Source organism: Anolis carolinensis, chromosome 4, assembly GCF_035594765.1.
Source record: "Anolis carolinensis isolate JA03-04 chromosome 4, rAnoCar3.1.pri, whole genome shotgun sequence".
Lineage (NCBI taxonomy): Eukaryota > Metazoa > Chordata > Lepidosauria > Squamata > Dactyloidae > Anolis > Anolis carolinensis.
In genome coordinates, this window is record NC_085844.1 from 22153799 (window position 1) to 22176134 (window position 22336).

Here is a 22336-nt window from a genome sequence, read left to right on the forward strand (position 1 = left end):
TGCTAAACATAGAACACATGTCATCTGTCACAAGACATCAAGTTGCACACTTTGTCTTTACTGTCAAAGGGAGACTGATTTCCTAGTTTCATCCATACAGGCATTCCAAAATGGAGTCACTTTGGTCCAGTGACCCCTTCAGTACATGACTTCTGAATATATTATTTTAATTCATTGAATATCTGAAATCCTTCTATAAACAGGAGCAGCTGTCAGACATACCATAAATGTAGAAAAGTAAATCTTGAAAAAAATGTTTCATTTGTAGATGAAAGATGACAGTATCATTCAGATACTCAACATGTTTTATTACTTTTCTAAAATTTCTCCTGATCTAAATCACAATTTAATATTATTCTTAAAAGAAACTGATTGGGCCCAAGATGTTTGTTGCATGCACCATTATATCCAGCTATATGAAGGACGTAAAACACCTACTGCTACAAGGCAGAGTATCATAACTTTTGTCATCTAGCATGAAAGTTAGAGCCCTATCATGCAGATTTACACAGATCATTGTACAGGAGCCTGTGTATGGAAAAATGTGATGCAAGTAGAACAAAATGTGACATGCTTCAGTAACTGTAATGTCCATTCTTTCTTTTACAGTAAAGACTTGTGGATCTAATCTTCAGGGACCTGGTGGTACTTTCACATCTCCTAACTTCCCATTCCAATATGACAGTAATGCACAGTGTGTGTGGGTTATCACAGCTATCAATCCAAACAAGGTAAGATAAACTTCAGGATACTATTTCAGTTTTTCTTTTGCAGCTTCAGTTTACAAGTGAGTACCTTCTTCATTGTCCATTTGTAGAATGCTACTCTTTTGAAATGTTGCCCAGTCCTTTCTTTTGAACTTCAAGTACAGGTTTCAACTTGGGCTGGCTCTTCAACTTGGAGAGACTATTTCTTTGTTCCACTCTGCTTGTTAGTCATTAACTGTAATTTAGATCCTTATATTACTTTGACTTATCAATTTCATTGCTGGTGGGAATAATGGTACACTCAGAATAATAAGATTTTCTCCTTTTTGTACTCTACCTTCATAAATAAATGAATTCATGGGAGTTGTTATATGACCTTTCAAAATGTAACCATGATATAAAAATGAGAATGATAGAAAAATAAAGGTGAAAGTCTCCCAGTATCGCCATTGGTAAATAATAATACCATAATATTACTACTTCTATTAATAATAACAATATTCTATTAATAATATCAATAATAATATTGGGACCACCTGTGATCACACAACGGGTTAAACTACTGAACTTGCTGACTGGAAGGTTGGTGGTTTGAATCCACTGAACAGGGTGAGCTCTTGCTGTTAGCCTCAGCTTCTGCCAACCTAGCAGTTTGAAAACATGCAAATGTTTATTATTTATATATTACCCACCTCTCCTTTCATCTTGCAGTGGGACACAACTCCTCCTCTCCTCCTTCATACCCTGTTTTTCTCTCCAAAAAAGAGACTCAAAGTGTTAAAGATATCTATAAAACCACATATTAAAACAGTTAAAATGCAACCATAAAAGCATATATTAAATCAAACACATATTTAAAAATCTGAGACAAAAGTTTAATTGTTAGATGCAAACTAATTGATTTTAAAGGAACATACTGCAAATTTTACTGTGTTAACAAGTTAAACTTTTTGTCAATTCTATTTTTAAAATATTATGTTTTGAGAATGAAAAATGACAGTAACTATTTACCCAATCTCCATTGTATGGTTTTGTCAAAATTCAGTAAATTATTTATTTTACACTAATTGACTATAATTGCAAAAAATGAAGCCGAGAGCTTCAGAAAAAGCAAAAAGTCCTCAGTCTTAAGAAAATTAAGCATTAAATGAAACTAAATTTAATCACAGCTACCAACTGTCATTGACTTCAAAGGAACTTAAGTGCAACTGACTTCTTTCTGTTTGAATAAACCAAATGTACATTTAAGGAAATTGGATCTTGGCATCTAATACATAAAGAAGACAGGCTTGCTGACATTTACTGATTATATTTGTGTGTTGCTTTACATGCTACCTTTCTCTAGACGTGTATTCCAAAACCACTTATCTGAATAAAACTATAAACATGCATACAAAACTAAGCATCCATTTAAAATGGTAAAAATGAATTTATATATACCTTGTATAACTTTATTTGCATAGAAATCATGACTTGATTGATATTATTGATTGCATGGGTGAGGTTTCTGAACATACTTTCTTTGAAATGTTTAAGGACAATATCTAGTAATGACTTTCTATTTGTGGAATAGTAAGATAAAGAAGAACTGGGAAATGTGAAACTCTGCCCCCTTCCATGCAGCTGTATAAAAGCCACATTGAACTGGATTACATAGCAGTGTGGACTCGGATAACCCAGTTCAAAGCAGATATTGTGGATTATCTGCCTTGATACTCTGGATTTTATGATGGTGTGGAAGCCCCCCCCCCCTCTCTCTCTTCACTGCATCCCTGCCCAATGTAATGCTGAAATGAGACTTGGTAGTTTGGGAAACCACTGGTTTTCAGATTTCTGGGAAAAGATAAAAATGCTAAATGTTTAAGGATATATTATTTTTAAAATACATTTGGAGTAGATAAAAGCTAAAAAGCCACTTTTTAACATACATAAACAGATTCATACAAACATATATATTCAGATAAACCTACGACAAAGTCTGCAATGTTGCTTCATAGATTTATACTGAGTACTTTTATATACTGAAGCCAAGGAGTTGAAATATAAAATAAAACGATGACACTGGCCATATTAGTCTGTGATTTATTGTCAATATGACAAAAAGTGCCCAATTGTGCTACTGCTTTTTATGAGCACTTCAAAGCCAAGTCATAAAGTGAGTAGCGACATACCCTCTCTGAACTTTTTTCTATTAATTCTGGTGCAAAATTGTATAGAGACAGCAGTTTTTTAAGATTCAGGAACTAGTTTAGATGTTTTATTTATCTCAGGCTTCTCAGTGGTGTGTCAAGATGTGCCGGATAGGATAACATTTTTGATGACTTCAGCAATGTTACATTAGAAACAGAGTAATTTTGTGGTAGCTCATGCTGGATTCCGACAAGTGTAATAAAGCATTTCACACTGTAATGTGCTGATATTTCTCAAGTTGTGAACCAGGCAAGGTTTGTACCTCTCTCCAGAGCAATCTTGTATTCTAGTAAACATTTAAAATCAATTCAGTATGACTTGTTTGATGTACATTTCTGTCATTTCAAGAATTGTATGCAAGGGACTGCTTCAGATATCCCAGAGAGTTAGCACTGGAGGATAATGTAATAGTCATTTTCCCTCTGTCATCACTGAGAAATATAATGGAAAGGAAGCAGATTTGGATAAGACTATAGTATTTTTTCAGCTTTTCCATAGTCAAGGAATAAGGCCTTTCGGGAGTGTAAATGCCCTGCACAGTTTAGATCAAACTGTGTGGTATTGGAAACTGAGAATTTCTAGAAAACTTTGTGTATATTTATGTGCATTTATAGATATTGAGTGATACTTCCAGAAATTATTGTTCCATGTTCTCTAGTTGTCCATTCTCATTCTTGAACCAGTTGTCTATTCTCATTCTTCTGAATAACTCCAAAATATCATGTGGCTACACAAGGCATTCTTAAAACTACAGTAGAGTCTCACTTATCCAACATTCGCGCATCCAATGTTCTGGATTATCCAACACATTTTTGGAGTCAATGTTTTCAATACATCGTGATATTTTGGTGCTAAAATCGTAAATACAATAATTACAACATAACATTACTGCGTATTGAACTACTTTTTCTGTCAAATTTGTTGTATAACATGATGTTTTGGTGCTTAATTTGTAAAATCATAACCTAATTTGATGTTTAATAGGTTTTTCCTTAATTTCTCCTTATTATCCAACATATTCGCTTATCCAATGTTCTACTGGCCCGTTTATGTTGGATAAGTGAGACTCTACTGTACTTCATTTATTTCTCCTAACCAAATCTCTTATTTTTAATTCTCCAATTATTCCTTTCTAATTATCCCCTTTGTTTGATTGATTGATTAATGATTTCAAGAAAAGATCAGGAAAAAGGCTGGATAATTGAGGGTGGGGGTGGGCATGTCCAGTGAACGATATGCTTGAACATTGAAAGTCTTACTGAATAGCAATCATAGAGTTTGAAGAGACTGCATGGGCCATCTAGTCCACCCCCTGACATGCAGGTAAAACACAATCAAAGTACCCCTGACAGATGGCCATCCAGCATCCATTTAAAAGCCTCCAAAGAAGGAGCTTCCACCATACTCTGAGGCAATGAGTTCCACTGTTGAACAGCTCATATGGACAGGAAGTTCTTCCCAATGTTCAGGTGGAATCTCTTCTCCTATAATTTGAACCCATTGCTCCAAGTCCTAGTTTCCAGGCAGCAGAAAGTCTTCTCCCTCTTCCTTATGACATCCTTTAAAATATTTAAATATGGCTGTCATGTCTCCTCTCAATCTTCTCTTTTGCAGGCCCATTCTTTAAGCCACTCCTCATAGGGCAGTTGCTTTTCTGACATAATCCCAGTGAAATTATTCCTTTGTACTTTGTATTTGATAAGAGGAGAGGAGTTTTTTAATTTGCTAGTTTTCCTGAAGTACACTGGGAAGGCCCTGTATGATGTACTTGTCTTCATCAGTGTAATAATCTTTAGAACAGTGGTATCCAGTTTTTGATCCTCCAGATGTTTGGGACACCAACTCTCAGAAGCCTTGACCACCTTGGCTCAGAAATTCTGGGAACTGAAGTTCGGAACACCTAAAGAACCGACAACAATCTCTAGAAGAATAGCTGTTTTTGTTTTTATTTTTGCAGCAAAAGCAACAAACCTCTGTGAGACTTTAAAGACTTATCAATTCATTAATAACAGCTAACTTTTTTTAGTGATAGGCAGTGACAAACCAGTTTAAAGCACAAAGCTTTAGCTTAAATGAGCACATTATTGAAGGTAACACAGAGTCTCAATGTGAAAAGCAGTCTTGATCAGTGTCAGTGTCATGCAGTCCCTTGAAAGTAAAATAATGCTCATGCAAAAATATGCAGAGAAAGGAAGTATGACAAGGCCACACAGAAATTTGGAGTTATTGCTTGAATCAAAGGAATGACCATGGTTGTATAGCTAGCTATAAAATCAGACTGTTGGCCTAATTTCCTCACTTTTTTTCTTTTAAGCAGACCTGAGTGTTTTCTTTTCCTTTGCAACTGGTATTTCAATTTACAGTACCCACAGGAGTGTATGAAGTGATTCTATATTTGTGAAGTGATTCTCAGGTTAAAGGTTTCCAGAGAGGCATCCTTTTTGGGAGTGGCACCACTCCTTTGCAATGCTCTCCCAGGGGAAATTAGAGCGGTGCCCTCTCTGCTAAAGTTTAGGAGGAGCCTTAAATCCTATCTTTTTAATGAAGCCTTTGACTCTACTCAGGACTTACAAAGTTGAGGAAGAACCGGGACTGTATGATGTATTTATGGGTAGTTTAAAAGTGTTAATGTTTTATTATAGTTTAATGTATGTTTTAGGATGTGTGACAGCAACTACCATATATACTCGAGTATAGACTGAGTTTTTCAGCCCCCTTTTTAAGCTGGAAAAACCCTCCTTGGCTTATACTCAGGTGAGGGTCCTAGCTGGAAGGTGTGAGGCTGAGAGAAGGGCCTACAAACAGAGGTGGCAGTGAGCCTCATTCTCCCTGCATACACTGTAAGATTAATGCAGCTTGACACCACTTTAATTGCCAAGGCCCAGTAAAATGTGATGGAACCCTGGGAGTTGTAGTTTGGTGAGGCCCCAGTCCACTTTGGCAGAGAAAGCTCAGGCTTTGTAAAATTACAGCTTCCCTAATTCTATGGCTTTGAGCCAAAGCAAGTAAACTGCATTCCTTCTACAGTACAAATGAACTCCTTGACAAACTACAGCTCACACAATTCTGAAGCCTTACGGCAAGGCAGTTAAATAAGTGCCAAACTTTATCCGTTCCACAGTCCAGATGGCAAGATTTTCATACAGTATATATAATGAGATATCTTGGAATGAGACCAATGTCTAAACACAAAATCCATATCTACCTGATCCACTTAGTCTGAAAGTAACCACATGTAGAATATTTTGCATAAACGTGTGGATGAAACAGAGGTTGTGTACACTGAAACATAAAAAACCAAAGGTGTTACTATCAACCACCCCTATACACAATTCTGGATGTAGGAGTGTTTTGGATTTTGGATTCTTGAATAAGAGATACTCAATCTCTAAAGCAGAAAAGAGTAATAGCTTTTTTCAATTAGCAAAATATGGGGGAGGTAATTCTAATAAAATGCACTTTTTTGTTAGCAAAAGAAAATTATCTCATTCTATAGCAACAGCTACTATATGGCTATGAATGTAACATACATTTGTTAAGACAGTACAGAGCTGTTGAAGAAATCTTCCCAGAGAGGAAAGACAGAGGGGGAAAAGAGATGAACCCTGAGGCAATTTATCCCATATCTATCCACTTTTCCTCCCGTGGCACACATTGGAGAGTGCATCCATTAAACATTTTTGGAAAATGGCAAATCTCCCAGCAGTTAAATTGTCCATTCTCCTGAGTCTTCCTGCTTTTATTGACATACTGTCTAGATGTAAAATTGGAATGCTTTAAGTGCCTTTTTATCAGCCACTCTTCAAGACATCAAAATATTATATATAAACACAAATTATAAACTTATACTTTTTAGAAGTTTGACAATGCATTTTCCTTTTTCAAAAGTTGTTTTTTATTATTAAGTGCTACATTACCTTGATTATAAACCTTTTAAAAATCACTTTAATCCCAAATTGTTGTATTCCTATGAGTCGTATTCTCTAACATTTTCACTATGGAGATGGAAACAATTCCTAATGGGGTGAATACTCTTACCTTCAACACTGTCCTCAAATTTTACATTTCTTTGAACTTGAACTTTGGAATTTTAATCTTTGGTCTGTAAACAGCAAAGGCTATTAAATGTACCCAATGATTTTATCATCCAAAGCCTTTATCCTATTGCAGTTGCATGATTACTGATCATGGCAACATATGAGGATCCCCCCCTTATTATCACACCACTTTACATTCACACAACTATGTTGATGTGCTAGTCTGTGGTCCCACAGGCATGCTTCCACTAACTTTGTAACTCTACCTTCCTGTAGTTCTACTACTCCATATTTTTTTCTTAAAAAATCAGTTTTGCTATTCTAGAAAAGTTTATTAAAATTAACATAATAAAAAAGCTAAAAATAAATGAGAGAGGACAATCACTTCAGTCACTTCACAGACAGCATGCTGGCACTGAGGCAGAATAACCTAACACCAGGTAAGTGATGGGAATGTGGCACAATCTGTGGCCTTTTTTGCCCTCGCGTGATAGAGTTACTGCAGTATTTGGACTTGACCCTATAAAGTCTGGAGTCAAATTTCTGCTTAGTTTCACCTATTAGGAGAAAAAATATTTTGGTCAGACATATCACACCATCTGTGACATGTGTGAAAACACGTTCAGTGTGAGGTACAGCATAATAAAAGAGTGAATAACTATAAGTTTGAATACTGAGTATTTTGTAGAATAAACCAGTTCACGATTCCCCTTTTTTTTTGATAGAAAAAGAAGGCAGGCTGGTGAGCAGGAGGTTGGGAGAAAAGATCTGGTGCCCAGTGTTGGAGAGGACAGAATGTTATTTTTTTTATTAAAATAGGAAACTGCAGCTTTATACAACAAAGACTTTCAATTCTATTAACAATGCTATTTTCCTTACATTATTACTCAGATGCACCATTTGTTTTTATCTCTTCTTTGTAATGGCACATGAACAACACTTGAGCAAATGTAAGAACAATGCAGGCCTATGCATGCAAAAAGGTAATGAAAGTCTATAAGGGCTAGTTTTGATTTTATTTTCAGATGCATTTGTCAGTTCCACTTTTACCTGTTTTTACCACATGTTTCTCAAAAAATCTGTCGAAGTAACAGTGCAAGGAAAACCCTAAAGGCATCAGATCCTGTCTGACCTTGGAAACTAAATAGAGTCAGCCCTATTTAGCACTTGGATGGGAGACTATAAACAAATACCAGGTGCTCTAGGCTATATTTCAGAGCAAGGAACTGGAAAAACCACCTTATGTATTCCTTATCTAAGAAAACCCTTTGAAATTCATGGGTTTGTCATAAATTGACAGCTGACTTAGAATTACACGCGCACACACACACACACACACACACACACAACTGTTCAGGGAAATATGAACCTCATAGCCATTTCTAAAGTATGGGCAGAGAGACTGCAATAAGTTTCATACCTGGTATAAGAAGGAGCAAAATTACATAACAGCTAATTGTAGGGGAGGAATCAAATGGAAAGAAGTCCTCTGCTAGTGCTTATTGATTATGATACAGAAAGTTCACAGAAAAAAGGCATCTTTTCACTGCTGCTTTGCAGAGACTTTACAAATGAATTTATGGACTGAATCAGTATAAGATGTTTCCCCATGATCCTTTATGTTTATGTGTGGTGCTGGGCCATTTTGAGAAGACAGTGGGTTTTACTTCTACCATATATCTACACAAATGTGGCTGAGAAGAGAAAAGTGGTATCATTAGTTGTCTGTTCCTACACCTGAACAAGAATTATAGCAATAGAATTGCATAGTGTCTCAAGAGTCATGAAATCTAGCCGCTGGTAGGAACCCATAGCTACCTTTCAAAAATGTCTATTGTTTTGAAATAGATTATGGTTTAGATGTGATAATAGGTACATCCTATATAGCAGTGTCCTATATTGCACATCCTATATAGCAGTGTCCTCAAACCATACATTGCAGTTGGACTATAACTCCAGTCATTTTAAGGCAGTGTTGGTGCCTGCAATACAATAATTTTAAGTGGATTAATTTTAAGACCACTCCCCTGGAATAGTTGGAAGAATAAGAATTTCAAATATGTGATTTTTCTCTGAAGGACACAAGCCATGTGACCATCTTTTGTAAGTGTAGATAAATTACTAAATGAATGTAATGGACAACAGGGAAATCCATTCTTAAAATAGCAACAGTAATCTCCTTTCAGCAATCTTTTTAGATATGAATATTAATAGAATTGGCCAAGGGACAAAAGCATTGTCCTCTGAGACACATTTTTCATCTAGCATAGAGGTGAACAGCTAGAAAAAAAGATTAGCTGATGTAGGTGTTCAAAATGGTTACAACATTTTGTAACATATACAGAGATAGACACATATGTGTATATCAAAGAGCTGTCATGTACAGGCAAAGAAAAGTCATCTGAGACTGGCAACAGAATCTTAAATGTTAATGGGACATTTTGAGTATTCATGTTTAGGATTCTGTTGTTATAATGATCTCTCTGAGTAGACACTTTTAAGATTATGTGCTCTCCTAGTTCTGCTCTTTTAAAACAATTTGCCCCACAGTGTGAGAACCATTTAATTAATTAAACATGGAAATAAGTAAATAAACAGCTTAATGTGGCTTACTTCCAGATAAGAATGTATAAGGTAGTGCCCTCATTTGATAGTTCAGCTCAAGCTATTATGACAGTGGTTAGTCACTGGAACCTTTCGTCAGTCCTGTGCCTTTTTATCCACTGGCCAATGGGCTCTCTGGATCTGTTTGAACTGATAGATGAGTCCTGATATGTTTCTGATCTAATAAAACAGTATGCTAAATTATTATCAATCCTCCTCTTCCTCATCATCATTCCAGAGCTTGCTTATTTTGCCAGTAAAAGTGCTTCAGATAACCAGAAACTTACCTTTCACAATGGAAGAGGGATGGGTGCCAGGAAGGACAAGTGCCCTGCAAACACAAATTGTCTCTTACCTTTCCAATGGTTCTTTCTACATCTTTAAACAAAATAAACTGAAACAATACCAGTAAACATTAGCTAAGCAAGAGACAAGATTATAACTACTGGACCTACATAAACTATTGCATCAAAGTTTTATAGATCAATCACCAGAGGCTGATGGTTTAACTGATGATTTAAAGAGGATTGTGGACTTTCCTGTGGCACAAAGTGATGGGCCCTCACAGGCCCGTAGCCAGGATTTTGATTCGGGAGGGGCTGGGATTTTTGGTTGGTGGGGGCTAAGTCTGGGTGAGAGGGGGATCTACCCTAGCAAACCTTTTGTATCATTATCCCAATACCCCCATGCATATGGGATATATTGAGCATGGTGATCAGATCATGATATGAATAAACATAACAGTTTAAATAATAAATGTAAGGCTTTTTTGCAGACCACCCTGAGAATTTTGGGAGGGGTGGCTGAAGCCCCATAAGCCCCCCCCCCCCCGGCTACATGCCTGGGCCTTCAAGTCTGGAAAACGATGGTTCTCTCTGTGAGAAAAGCAGCTTGGGAAGTGCAGGGCCTCAAGGGCATTCAGGGGAGTCAGAAGTAGCAACAGCAGATATGGAATCGAGGGAAGAGCCACCTGCCACTATGGAGATCAACAAAAGTCTTCATTTACAAATCAGAGCCGAAAATAGATTACATCATTCAGAGAGATTATGTGGTAAAGTTGTGAAAGAAATTCATGGGAAAAAGAATACTTTCATGGGTGTCTATTAAGGTGGTTCAAGTCAAGCTTTGATTTTGGACTTAATGTATCTTGGAAGTTTTCTATATTCTATATTCTATAATCCTGTTCATGTACTCCTGTTCAAGTCTTATTATCTTCCTGATTGTGGATTTAAGCTGTATCTGTGGTTCCTGGCTGTTCCTGGACTTTGTCACCTTTGGAACTTTATGAGACATTAGGATTATTGTTTGGTTCTCACCTTTTGCTAAACCTTTTTGGATTATATACCTTCCTTTCTTATTCCTGATTTTATATGCTTTTTATAATTTTTTTTTTTTTACAATAATCAGTTTGCTTATATTCCTGGACTCTTGTGTGGCGTAGTTGTTCCAGGCCTGGAGTGCAACACCAAGCCGGAAGCATTGTATCCTCCCCATTTTCCCTAGATTATGCAAGCCTTTCCTTCTGAACATTTACCCAGTTCCTGTGGGCTCCCACCTTTCCATAGATATGACTTTTTATTGTTCGTTGTGTTTTGAGTGTAAAACAATGTGCCTATTTTTGTAATGTTTCCTTCTCTGAACTATTGATGTATTTGCATGAGTGTAGATTTATTTTGGTGGAAGACCAAGGACTGTGTGCCTGTCTTACCCATTTGTGCAAGGACCATCAAGTCTAGTCTCTTGCTATGCAAGAATCAGAACACTCATGGCAAATAGCCATCTAGCCACTGGTTAAAACTTACAAAAATGGAGACACCACCTCACTTGGAGGCAGTGTATTTCACCTCATACCATCAGTAATCAGCAGGCAGATCTTCCATTACCAAGCTAGTTCAAGTGTCTACAGCCTTTTATTCCATTATGGTGTTTCTGTTTGTTTTTGTGAAAAATGATTCCTGTCTAATCACTGAAATCACATGGAAGGCATGTAAATATTAGTGATGTGCATTTGGGACTTACCTTGACTTGTTTCGTGTTCCAGCTTTCGGTGGGGCCCTGTTCAGTTTTTGTCTGACGTTCCGAAATCGTTGGTTTTGTTTTGTCTTCTGGGCTGAAAGAAAACAGATCTTTCAGCCCAAAGCACCTGGGCCTACGGGTTCAGGCTTTGGGCCCACGCACCCGAGCCTCACAGGGCTTACAGCTGAGTGTCAAGTAAGGAGCACTCCTCCTTACTCGGCACTGGACTGCAGGCCCTGCAAGGCCCAGGTGTAGGCCTAAAGCCTGCACCCGTAGGCCTGGGCGCCCGGGCCTACGAGTGCAGGCTTGGGCCTACGCACATGGGCCTCACAGGGCCTGCAGCTGATCAATCCGAAAAGCAGGCTTGGAGCCAATACCAGCTCCCGCCTGCCTTTCATTTCAATTGCATGTTTGTTTCGGGGGGGGGGGGGGGGGGCTTTCCATTTCATGCTATCCGAATGGACGGTACAAAACAGAAATACAAATGAAACAAATGCAACAAATACTGCACACATCTCTAGTAAATATATTGATGATTACACTGATAATGCCATAAAAATCCAAACAATAAGCATTGAATTCACCAGTGTTTTCAAGTGATATAAAATAAACTTTTATAAAATAGGTTATTCATTAGATTTTATAGAGGGAGATTGATAAACAGGTTGGCACATGCATTTGTTGCATGATTTATTCACATTTTGTTCCCATTTATGTCCTCATGTGGACAGTATCTTTTTCTAAAATTAATCTGGGTACTTCATTAAATTTTGTTGATGTAAACAGATTCTTATTTACTATTGTTTAAAGAGTACACAAATGACTAACAGGCCTGTTTACATATCTTCACTTTGATTCTGTTTGCACAGCAGAATGCAGTACACAGTAATGCACAGCAAACCTTGATATGGAAAGTTAGTGATTTCATAATTATGGGCTTAAAGTCCAATCCTAAAAGCAAGCTGTGTTTTTGTAAACTGAAGCTTGTGGTGCAAACTCCTTCTTTTGTGTTTCTTTTTGGTTAATTTATTTTCTTCGTCATTTGAGAAGAGTTCTCTACTTGCTTGCTTTCAGGGGTAAAGTTTAATTGGTTATGTTTCTTTGAGGGTTGGGCATTTTAGGGTCATTAAGTATTTTACACAGCTCTCATGCAGTCTGTTTACTTCATTGAAGGGAGGTTGAAACTGATACAGAAGCAGGACTGATGGCATAATGATATGTGATATCCATGGCCAGTTAGCCAGCTCCAATGTTGTAGGTTTTATTTGGACTTGCTGAGAAGTTACTGGTGGAATCCATAAAATACCACTGAAGGAATTTAATGAAATAGCTTTTTGTCTGAGATGTCCTTTTTCTTACATCTCTGTGGATAACAAATAGGCAATGTATAGCCCACAATATGAAAGTAACCTTTGATCTTTCCCTCCATTCCCAGTCATTGAACCCTTTTTCTTCCAAACTGATATTCAATAAATTACTGTTATATTGTTTTCCACCAAAATAACAGCTATCTATATCTATTCTATACTATATATCTAAATCTAATCTAATCTAATCTAAATCTAAATCTAATCTAAATCTAAATCTAAATCCATAATAAAAGCGAAAACCCGTATGTGTGTATGTGGCACAGATATCTGCTCACACAGACAGCCTCTGGCCTCCACAAACAGGCTATACTTCCCAGGGTTAAGAAACTAGCAAGTCACTCTTTTCCACTGACATTGCGGTTACAGCGAGCACCATGAACATGCAGCCCAGCCCCTGCCAATGTCCTTCCCAAACACTACAGCCCACAACCCAAGGAATGCTTTCATTTGGGGACCATTTCATCCTAGATTTTCCTTTTTCTTCCACCACAGGCAGGCATCCCAGGGTTCTCCATTGCTGTGGAATTTGCATGACCCCGCCTACTGCCCTTCCCTTTCAAATCTGTCTGCATAACAAACACAGCAGAACTGAGCAACAACTAAATTCCCTGGAGGAATTTGGAGATTGAGTCCACATGGTGGAAGTTGTAGTTCACCCTGCATCAAGTCAGAGCACTGTGACTCCTACTGAGGAATTATAGTTCATCTACACCCAGAATGCTATGAACCCAAACAACAATGGCTCTGGGTCAAACTTGCCGTGCATACCCGTTATGCCCAGATTTGAATACTGGGGTTTTTTGAGGGGAATTGGCCTGGACATTTGGGAGTAGTAGGTACTGGGATTTATAGTTCACCTGCAATGAATGAGCACTCCGAACCCCTCCGATGATGGACCAGGACCAAACTTCGCACACAGAGTCCCCATAACCAAAATAGCATATTGGATGAGTTTGGGGAAAAGGGAGTTATAGTTCACCTGCATCCAGAGAAACAGTGACCCACACTGATAATGGACCGGGACCAAACTTCACACAGAGAAGCCTCATGACCAACTGAACATACTGCAGGGCTTTGTGGGAATAGGCCTTGATTTTGGGAGTTGTGGTTCACCTGTATCCAAAGATCACTGAACCCAGCCAATGACGGATCTGGACCACACTTGTCACACAGATTCAACATTGCCTGCTGTGGATACTGACAGATGTTTTGGGACAATTGCCCCAGGAATATGGGAGTTGTAGTAGTTCACCCCCATCCAGAGAGCACTGCAGCTAGGCGATGACCAGCCAACGACAAATCTGGACGACACTTGGTACACAGACCCAAAATGGCCAACTTTGAATACTGCAGGGTTTGGGGAAGATTGACCCACGATTCTGGGAATTGTCGTTCACCCACTCCAAACTGAGAATACATAACATTCAAAGACAAATCATGCCTTTTTCAAATAACCCGGGCACCGCTGGGTCCCCAAGCTAGTATCTTATATATATATTTTTCTACTTAAATAACAGATATACAAAATAGATGCTATATTTGGAATCAACAGCTTTGATGTCTATAGCTATGGTGAAGGACCCTTTCACACAGCTATATAATCCAGATTATTAAAGCAGATAATCCACATTATCTGCTTTGAACTGGATTATATGAGCCTACACTGCCATATTATCCAGTTCAAAGCGGAAAATCTGGATTTTATATGGCAATGTAGAAGGGGCCTTAAACTTTGGGTCCCAACCACAAATGTATCCCCTTAATTCAATGTTGGGATCACGAAAAAAGCTTCTGACTGCTTATACGTTTACACAAATCTGTGAGAAACAACATACAGTGTTTACAGTGGGCACTGCAGAAAATGTTTCAGATGTAGTCCACAAAAAGAATATCAGCCAGTTTAGCAAGCCCTGCAAATACTGATTTATTATCAATAAATGTTTGATATTTATGCCTGTTTTATATACCTATATACCTGGGGTCATGTAAAAATTTATCAAGCGGAAAGGAATTGTGAGTAGAAAACGTTTAAGAAGACCTGATCTCCAGTTTCTGAGGTCTTGCCAACTATCCAGAACAGCAGCAAAGATAATGCAGGTTAAAGAGGAATAGATGGAAGTCTGATACCCCCTCCTTCAAGCTTCTGTAGAATTTCACTGAACAGATTATGGATTTAACCCTATGTTGTTCATCCTTGGATTCAGGCACAAATGATCACATCCAGGCAAATTGTGTTTTATGTAATCATGAGCAAGCTTTCCAGTATAAACTATAAGAATATTTGAAATAGTCACAGAGACAAGACATGAACACGAGAGATCAATTAAGATACAGGGAGGTAAATTGAAATACAGTCTTGAAGTATGGTTGTCCAATAGTAATGACCAAGAACGTTCTAGAGACACCATTATCTTAAGTTTCAATGTGCATTGCCAGAAAAAAAGAAGGGATGAGGGATGTCTTATACCACCAGAGATAAGTATTGCACCATACTTCCATTGTTATTTTTTCCTGGCCATATTACTCATTTGTATGCATAAAACAGAGACTTAAAATATTCGTCCAAAATAACCACGAGTCTTTTTCTGGATTCAATGTATCTCTGTGTTACTGTTGATGATTTAATTTTAACAGAGGTGCTTTAATTGCTTATCCTTTTCTTCCCACTGTCAGGTTATTCAAATTAATTTTGAAGAATTTGATCTGGAAATTGGTTATGACACTCTAACAATTGGTGATGGAGGAGAAGTAGGAGATCCCAAAACAGTACTTCAAGTGTAAGTACTCATAATTTCTAAACATATTTCAAATAATTTCTAAACTTTCTAAACACATTATTTTATCTATGGCCATTGTTGTTTATTACACTGTTCATGTACTTGAAATTTGATGTGACTCTTAGGATTTGTGCTGATGTCATATCCCATGAAGTCTGCTTTGACCTTTGGTGACCTTATGAATAAGAGCCCTCCATGGGATCTTATTATTAATTCAGATTTTACAAATTCTGAACTATAGAATGATTGCAGTTTGACATCACTTTAACTACCATGGCTTAATGCTTGGAGTTTTACAAGGCCTTTATCTTTCTTTGTCAAAGAACGCAGATGCCCCACAAGACTACAAATTGCATAGTATTCAACTTCAGGAATTAAAATGGTGTCAATTTGCATTAATGGAAGATGCACACTCAGGGCCCTTCCACACAGCCAATAACCCAGAATATCATGACAGGTAATCTACAATATCTTTTCGAACCGGGTTATCTGGGTCCACACTGCCATAAAATCCAGTTCAGTGTGGATTTTATACAACTGTGTGGAAGGGATCTCAATCAAAGAAGCCATGGTACTGAGTTTGGAGGCTGTTAATAACAAGATCTCTTGTCAGCATGTCATTCATAGGACTGCCGTAAGTTGAAGGCAAAAACACATAACAAAAATAACATAGTTTCTTTCCCTCACGAAAACCTTCCATCCGAAAAATATTCACTGTGCATGTATAGGTATGTCATATATTGTATGTGTGTGTGTGTGTTTGTGTGTGTGTGTGTGTGTGTGTGTATAATTTAAGCATAATGTTTTAAATGAACAATTAATAGTTCCTCCTCTCTATTCCTCTCTTTCATGTATAGCATTTTTCACTTCATTGTTTAGTCCCAAAATAACCGTAGAATCTGTCACAGACCAATCAAAAGAAGCCATTCAATTCTCAGGCCATATAGAATTCAAAATATCTACTTTGAACTGAATTTTATGGCGGTGTAGACACATAAAATCCAGTTCACAGCAGATAATGTGGATTATTTTCTTTGATAATCTGTATTTTATGGCAGTGTGGAATGGGTCTCCAAGGACCTTTGCACACTAGCCCGAATGTGAGTGGAATAGGCATTTAAAATATCATTTTTCTGGCAGGAGGTTGGCTAGATACCAACCTGTGCCAATTCACAATTAGTTGGAGGGTATGGCCACTGGCTCCCTCCTCCCTGTTGTTTCTCAGGACCAAGGCACAAGATTTGTCAGGGCCCAGGATCAGTCTCAGGCCTAACCACAGGTGTCATTGTAATTGGGGGTGTGGTTGCAAGTGCTGAGACTATAGTGTATAGGTTGTAGTAATCCTGTGTTAGTTTGATGAGGGTAGAAGTTAGATGGATGAAGAGAGGGTTTGTTGTTCATACTATAAGTACTGTGTTAGTATTTATATTGTTTGTACTGTTTTTGCAACTGAAGAAAGAAAAGCCTTCCAGTTGGAACAAACAGCTTTATGTCTGTGTTGTTCTTGTTCCCGAGGAGACCACTTCACAGCAAGAAGGTATTTGGTTCCCTAACAGGAGTGAAGAGTCCTTTTTGCTGCACATCAGGGAATTTCATGCCAGCCACATGACCTTGGAGGTGTCTACTGACAATGCTGGCTCTTCGGCTTAGAAATGGAGATGACATGACTGGACTTAACGTCAGGGGAAACCTTTACCTTTACTATTGAACCCCTGACACAGAGCTCCTGGTGCATCAGTCTTGAGGTGTTTACAGTGTTTTGGAGCAAAACGGGAGGCAGGGAGGGGCCTACCTGAGCCTGTTGAGGTGGGATGGCTGCCAATCCCAAGAGGCAGACCCCATGGAGGCAGTCCACCATACCTGTAAAGATGCAGACTTTCTTGGAAGGTTCAGATCTTTCTAGATATTATTTTAACCTGGAATAAACTGGATTCCACTAAAGAGCAGTGTAAATGGGGACTTGGGCCTTTGGTCTAAAAGTCATGACACACACAAGGAGATGGATTGAAAGAAAACAAACTCAGTTTATCTAAGCTATATTTCTTACAGAAGCATTTTAAAAGAATAATATATTACTACAGCATAATGGCATACACTTTGGAAACTCCTGCTTACAAACGTGAAGAAGTTACATGCATTCCAGAAAAATTAATTCTTTGTTTGTATGTTTTTTTTAATTGGCATCATACTTGTTTTGCTTTATTTTGCAATAATAGATTACTTTTGGAATTTCTAAGAATGATCCGTTGATGTTGAAATAGTTCAGGCAGCTTGCTGGAATTGCTGCTGCTAGGTGACAGTGGAGGGATAAAAAGAGCCAAAGGCAGCTAGTCTCTCAGCAGAATAACCCTGCTCATCTCTCTCTGCCGTAGCCGAAACATAATTAATTTTAGAATGGATTTTCATCTTTTTGGAAGCAGTCCTAAAGTATAGAAATCCCAGTGGAGTTTAGTGTTCTGTACTTAAAGCTTGGTGCTTTGGTGCTGAAAATAAAATGGCGTGTGAGAAGATAAGATACAATGCAAGCAGACTCTTCTTTGGAGAGACAAGAATCCTGATCTACTGAACTATTGATCACAGCACTGCAAGTGCTGTTATGTTTAGCTGTGGAGCTTGGATACTGAAATGGTGGAGAAGAAATATATGTCACATAGGCTCTTGCTTTCCCCCAATAATCTTCTTACATAATGTACATGTGCACAGTTTGTTCTTGACTCTTACAGATTAGACTGTATTACTTTCAAATTATAACCAAGGTGAAAAAAAGTGCAAAAGCTGGGTTGCAGTTAAACATCAAGAAAACCAAGATGATGGCAACCAGACTGATTGATAACTGGCAAATAGAGGGAGAAAATGTGGAGGCAGTGACAGACTTTGTATTTCTAGATGCAAAGATCACTGCAGATGCAGACTGCAGCCAGGAAATCAGAAGACGTTTACTTCTTGGGAGGAGAGCAATGACCAGCCTCGATAAAATAGTGAAGAGTAGAGATATCACACTGGCAACAAAGGTCTGCATAGTTAAAGCAATGGTATTCCCCATAGTAACCTATGAATGCGAGAGCTGGACCATATGGAAGACCGAGCGAAGGAAGATAGATACTTTTGAACTGTGGTGTTGCAAGAAAATTCTGAGAGTGCCTTGGACCGCAAGAAGATCCAACCAGTCCATCCTCCAGGAAATAATGCCCAGCTGCTCACTGGAGGGAAGAATATTAGAGGCAAATATGAAGTACTTTGACCACTTAATGAGAAGACAGGAAGGCTTGGAGAAGATAATGATGCTGGGGAAAATGTAAGGAAAAAGGAAGAGGGGCCGACCAAGGGCAAGATGGATGGATAGTATCCTTGAAATGACTGGCTTGACCTTGAAGGAGCTGGGGGTGGTGACAGCCGACAGGGAGCTCTAGCGAAGAGCCGGAAGCGACTGAATAAATAAACAATAACACTTTCAAATAAGGCAAACTATCTGATCAGGTCTGATGTGCTTAATAGTATTTTAGGAAGAGTTTGTTGTATACCTTCCAGCTGTTTCCAACTTATAGTGACTCTAAGGAAGAGCCTATTGTGGGATATTCTTATCAAGATTGGTTCAGAGGAGGGTTGTATTTTCCTTTTCCTGAGGTTAAAGAGTGTGACTTGCCCAAATGGGTTTCCATAGCTGAACGGTCTCCAGAGTCATAGTCCAGTGATTAGGCCATTACACTCTGCTGGCTCTCTTTTCCCTAAAAAAAAAAATGCCCTGATATTTTGTGAACATTATGCGTTTCTTTCATTCTGTTCTCCAAATCCTATGCGCTTTGATTATTTCATTTTGCTAAACATAATCTTCATTTTGCATTGTTCCCTTTTCATGCCTATTTCTTATCTGTAAGCTAGATATTGGAGCCCCCGGTGGCCTAGGGTATAAAAACCTTGTGACTTGAAGGTTGGGTTGCTGACCTGAAGGCTGCCAGGTTCGAATCCCACCCTGGGAGAGTGCGGATGAGCTCCCTCTATCAGCTCCAGCTCCACGCGGGGACATGAGAGAAGCCTCCCACAAGGATGATAAAACATCAAAACATCCAGGCGTCCCCTGGGCAATGTCCTTGCAGACGGCCAATTCTCTCACTCCAGAAGCAACTCCGGTTGCTCCTGACACGCACACAAAAAAAGCTAGATATTTTACTAATGTCTGTGATATTCTAGAAATATATTTCACCATTTCAAAAGGATAAAATGCAAGGCGGTTCTTAGGAGAACTGGAGTTTATGAAACTGTGTTATAAACTCTTGCTTAGAAAGATACCTTTGTACAAACTACAGCTACAGTGACTTGTGTGACATCTAACTATAAAAACTGCATAACAAGTAATAGTGAGGTCTATGGGGCTGCATACACTATTCAAAGCAGGGAACCTGGATCTGTAGTCTCAACAATGCCAAGAGGAATTGAACTCTTTTGTCTCACTGAGAACATAATAGGGAAGCACTGGCTTAGTAAATCATCATTATGAAACAAGACCTGTTCCTTATTAGGGGCCACTTTGTTGAAGGAACAAGGCTGAATGTGTCCTTTATTGTTTGGCTTTTCTGAAGTTAAGAAGGTGGAGGCAATACTGAGAATGTGTTCTCTGAATCCAAGGAAGGTTTGGACTGGACATGAATGGAGACACTTTAATTCTTTTAAAGCACAGAGAAATCAGACTGAAATTCATTCTCCTATTGATCTTTTTCAGAGTATTGTGAGACTCTAAATTCAGGGACCAATATAAACATTTTTTTGGATGAGGCATAATTTAGGAGTAGGCAAGTTTGGCATGTTTAGGCATCAGTGTTGCTAATCATCCTGAAAATGAAATAGCATGCAAAAGATAAGCTAAAATGCAAACACACTGTTCTTCTGATCTCATGCATACAGTTTGTTCTTTACTTTTAAAAATTAGATTGTTTACACTTTCAAACAAGGCTTTGCTTGCTCTGTTTTCACCTAGCTCTTTAAATGATTTAGCTGCAAATTGTGTTGCTAAGCCGCCCTGAGTCCCCTGATGGGTGAGAAGGGCGGGGTAGAAATGATGTAATAAATAATAATAAATAAATAAATGTGGCAGCCAAACAGAATATGTTGTGCTTGTTTTAAAGAGATTTTAATTATTCGCTGTTAACATTTGGAAGTATAATTTGTTGTTGAACAGGGAGAAGCATCTTTTGGAGATGGATGTGGAAATCACATGTGAGCCAAAGGCCATACATAGTCTCTCATTCAACTTACATAGCTAAATACTTTGTGTAGCTAATCTGTCCAGTTTCCATATTCTCATTTTGTGTTCGGCCTAAAGCCCTATGTATCTTAACTACAAAGCTGTTATTTTGTGACACTGTACCCTTTCAATAATCTCTTTGCACAGTAGCATTAGAAAGGGGAAACAGCTTACATAAGTAACTAATGTTACTATTTTAGTTTCTAATCAAATAATGTTTTTCCATTTATATTTTAAAAGACAGTGCTTTATTAATATAGAAAAGGCCATGCTGACACAAATGTTACTGTTCCTACTTCTCAATACATATAGATATATGCTTTTAGTAGTATATCACTTGATTTGTTACTATTGTTTCTGTAGTTGTAAGGTTCTTTCCTCCCATTCAAATAGATCAGCTTCTCAACTGAAATAGAAAGAAATAACTTTAAGTGTATTGTCCAGAATTCAAATATGTTTTTAAAAAGTTTGGAGTTTAGTAGACATTAGAAGACAATGAAGTTATTTTGTTTCAGTGTACTTCCAGTATATGTATATATGTAAATGTATATTTATTAGAGATGTGCATGAAAAATTTCCTTTGTTTCCTTTGTGCTATCATTTTGTTTTGACTGTTTGTCTACACAAAACGAATGATGACATTTTCGTAGGATTGTTTCGTAGGTGACACAAAATTGAAAGCCGCACAGTCATCGTGCTTGCTTTTGTTTAATTTCTACCGCATAACAATAAGCAGGTGCTGATGGAGGGCTTACAGGTGATGTGTACCAATGGGTATATATATATGGGAATCTGATCCCAGCCTGGCAGAGGGAGATGCTTCCGGGTTAGATCTGATCTGTGGAAAGGGGTTAAGGTAGTAATATCTATATATATTATATAATATAGATATTGAGGAGGATTTGGGAATCTGACCCCAGCCTGGCAGAGGGAGATGCCTCCTGGTTAGATCTGATCTGTGGAAAGGGGGTTAAGGTAGTTATATATATAATAGATATTGAGGAGGATCTGGGAATCTGACCCCAGCCTGGCAGAGGGTGATGCCTCTGCGTTAGATCTGATCTGTGGAAAGGGGGGTTAAGGTAATAATATCTGTATGTGTATATATATATAGATAGATAGATAGATAGATATTAAGATAGATCTGGTAATCTAACCTCAGCCTGGCAGAGGGAAATGCCTCCGGGTTAAATCTGATCTGTGGAAAGGGGGGTTAATGTAGTAATATTATTAATAACATTAGTACTCTGGGGGATATGTTTTAAAAGTTGATGGGCTAAATGCCCTCCGTCTGTGGTGATTTTCACCCCTCTAGCCCAAAAACCAAGGGGGGGGGATGAGCCTTGGAAGCCCTCCCATTGCCGCCAATGGCATGAAAATCTTCATGTTTTTCATT

General features: G+C 38.2%; 1 protein-coding gene across 8 annotated transcripts in view; it reads left to right on the top strand.

The window, feature by feature from the left end:
• csmd3 (CUB and Sushi multiple domains 3) overlaps nucleotides 1-22336 on the top strand; it is a 709139-nt gene that overhangs the window by 395837 nt on the left and 290966 nt on the right. For all 8 annotated transcript variants that reach the window (XR_010005888.1, XM_062980075.1, XM_062980076.1 and 5 more), the window contains 2 exons: nucleotides 610-731; nucleotides 15598-15701. Coding sequence is in view for 7 of the 8 variants with exons in the window: in XM_062980075.1 (XP_062836145.1) it covers nucleotides 610-731; nucleotides 15598-15701 (226 nt within the window). In the remaining variant the exon portion in view is untranslated. The remainder of the gene's footprint in view (nucleotides 1-609; nucleotides 732-15597; nucleotides 15702-22336) is intronic.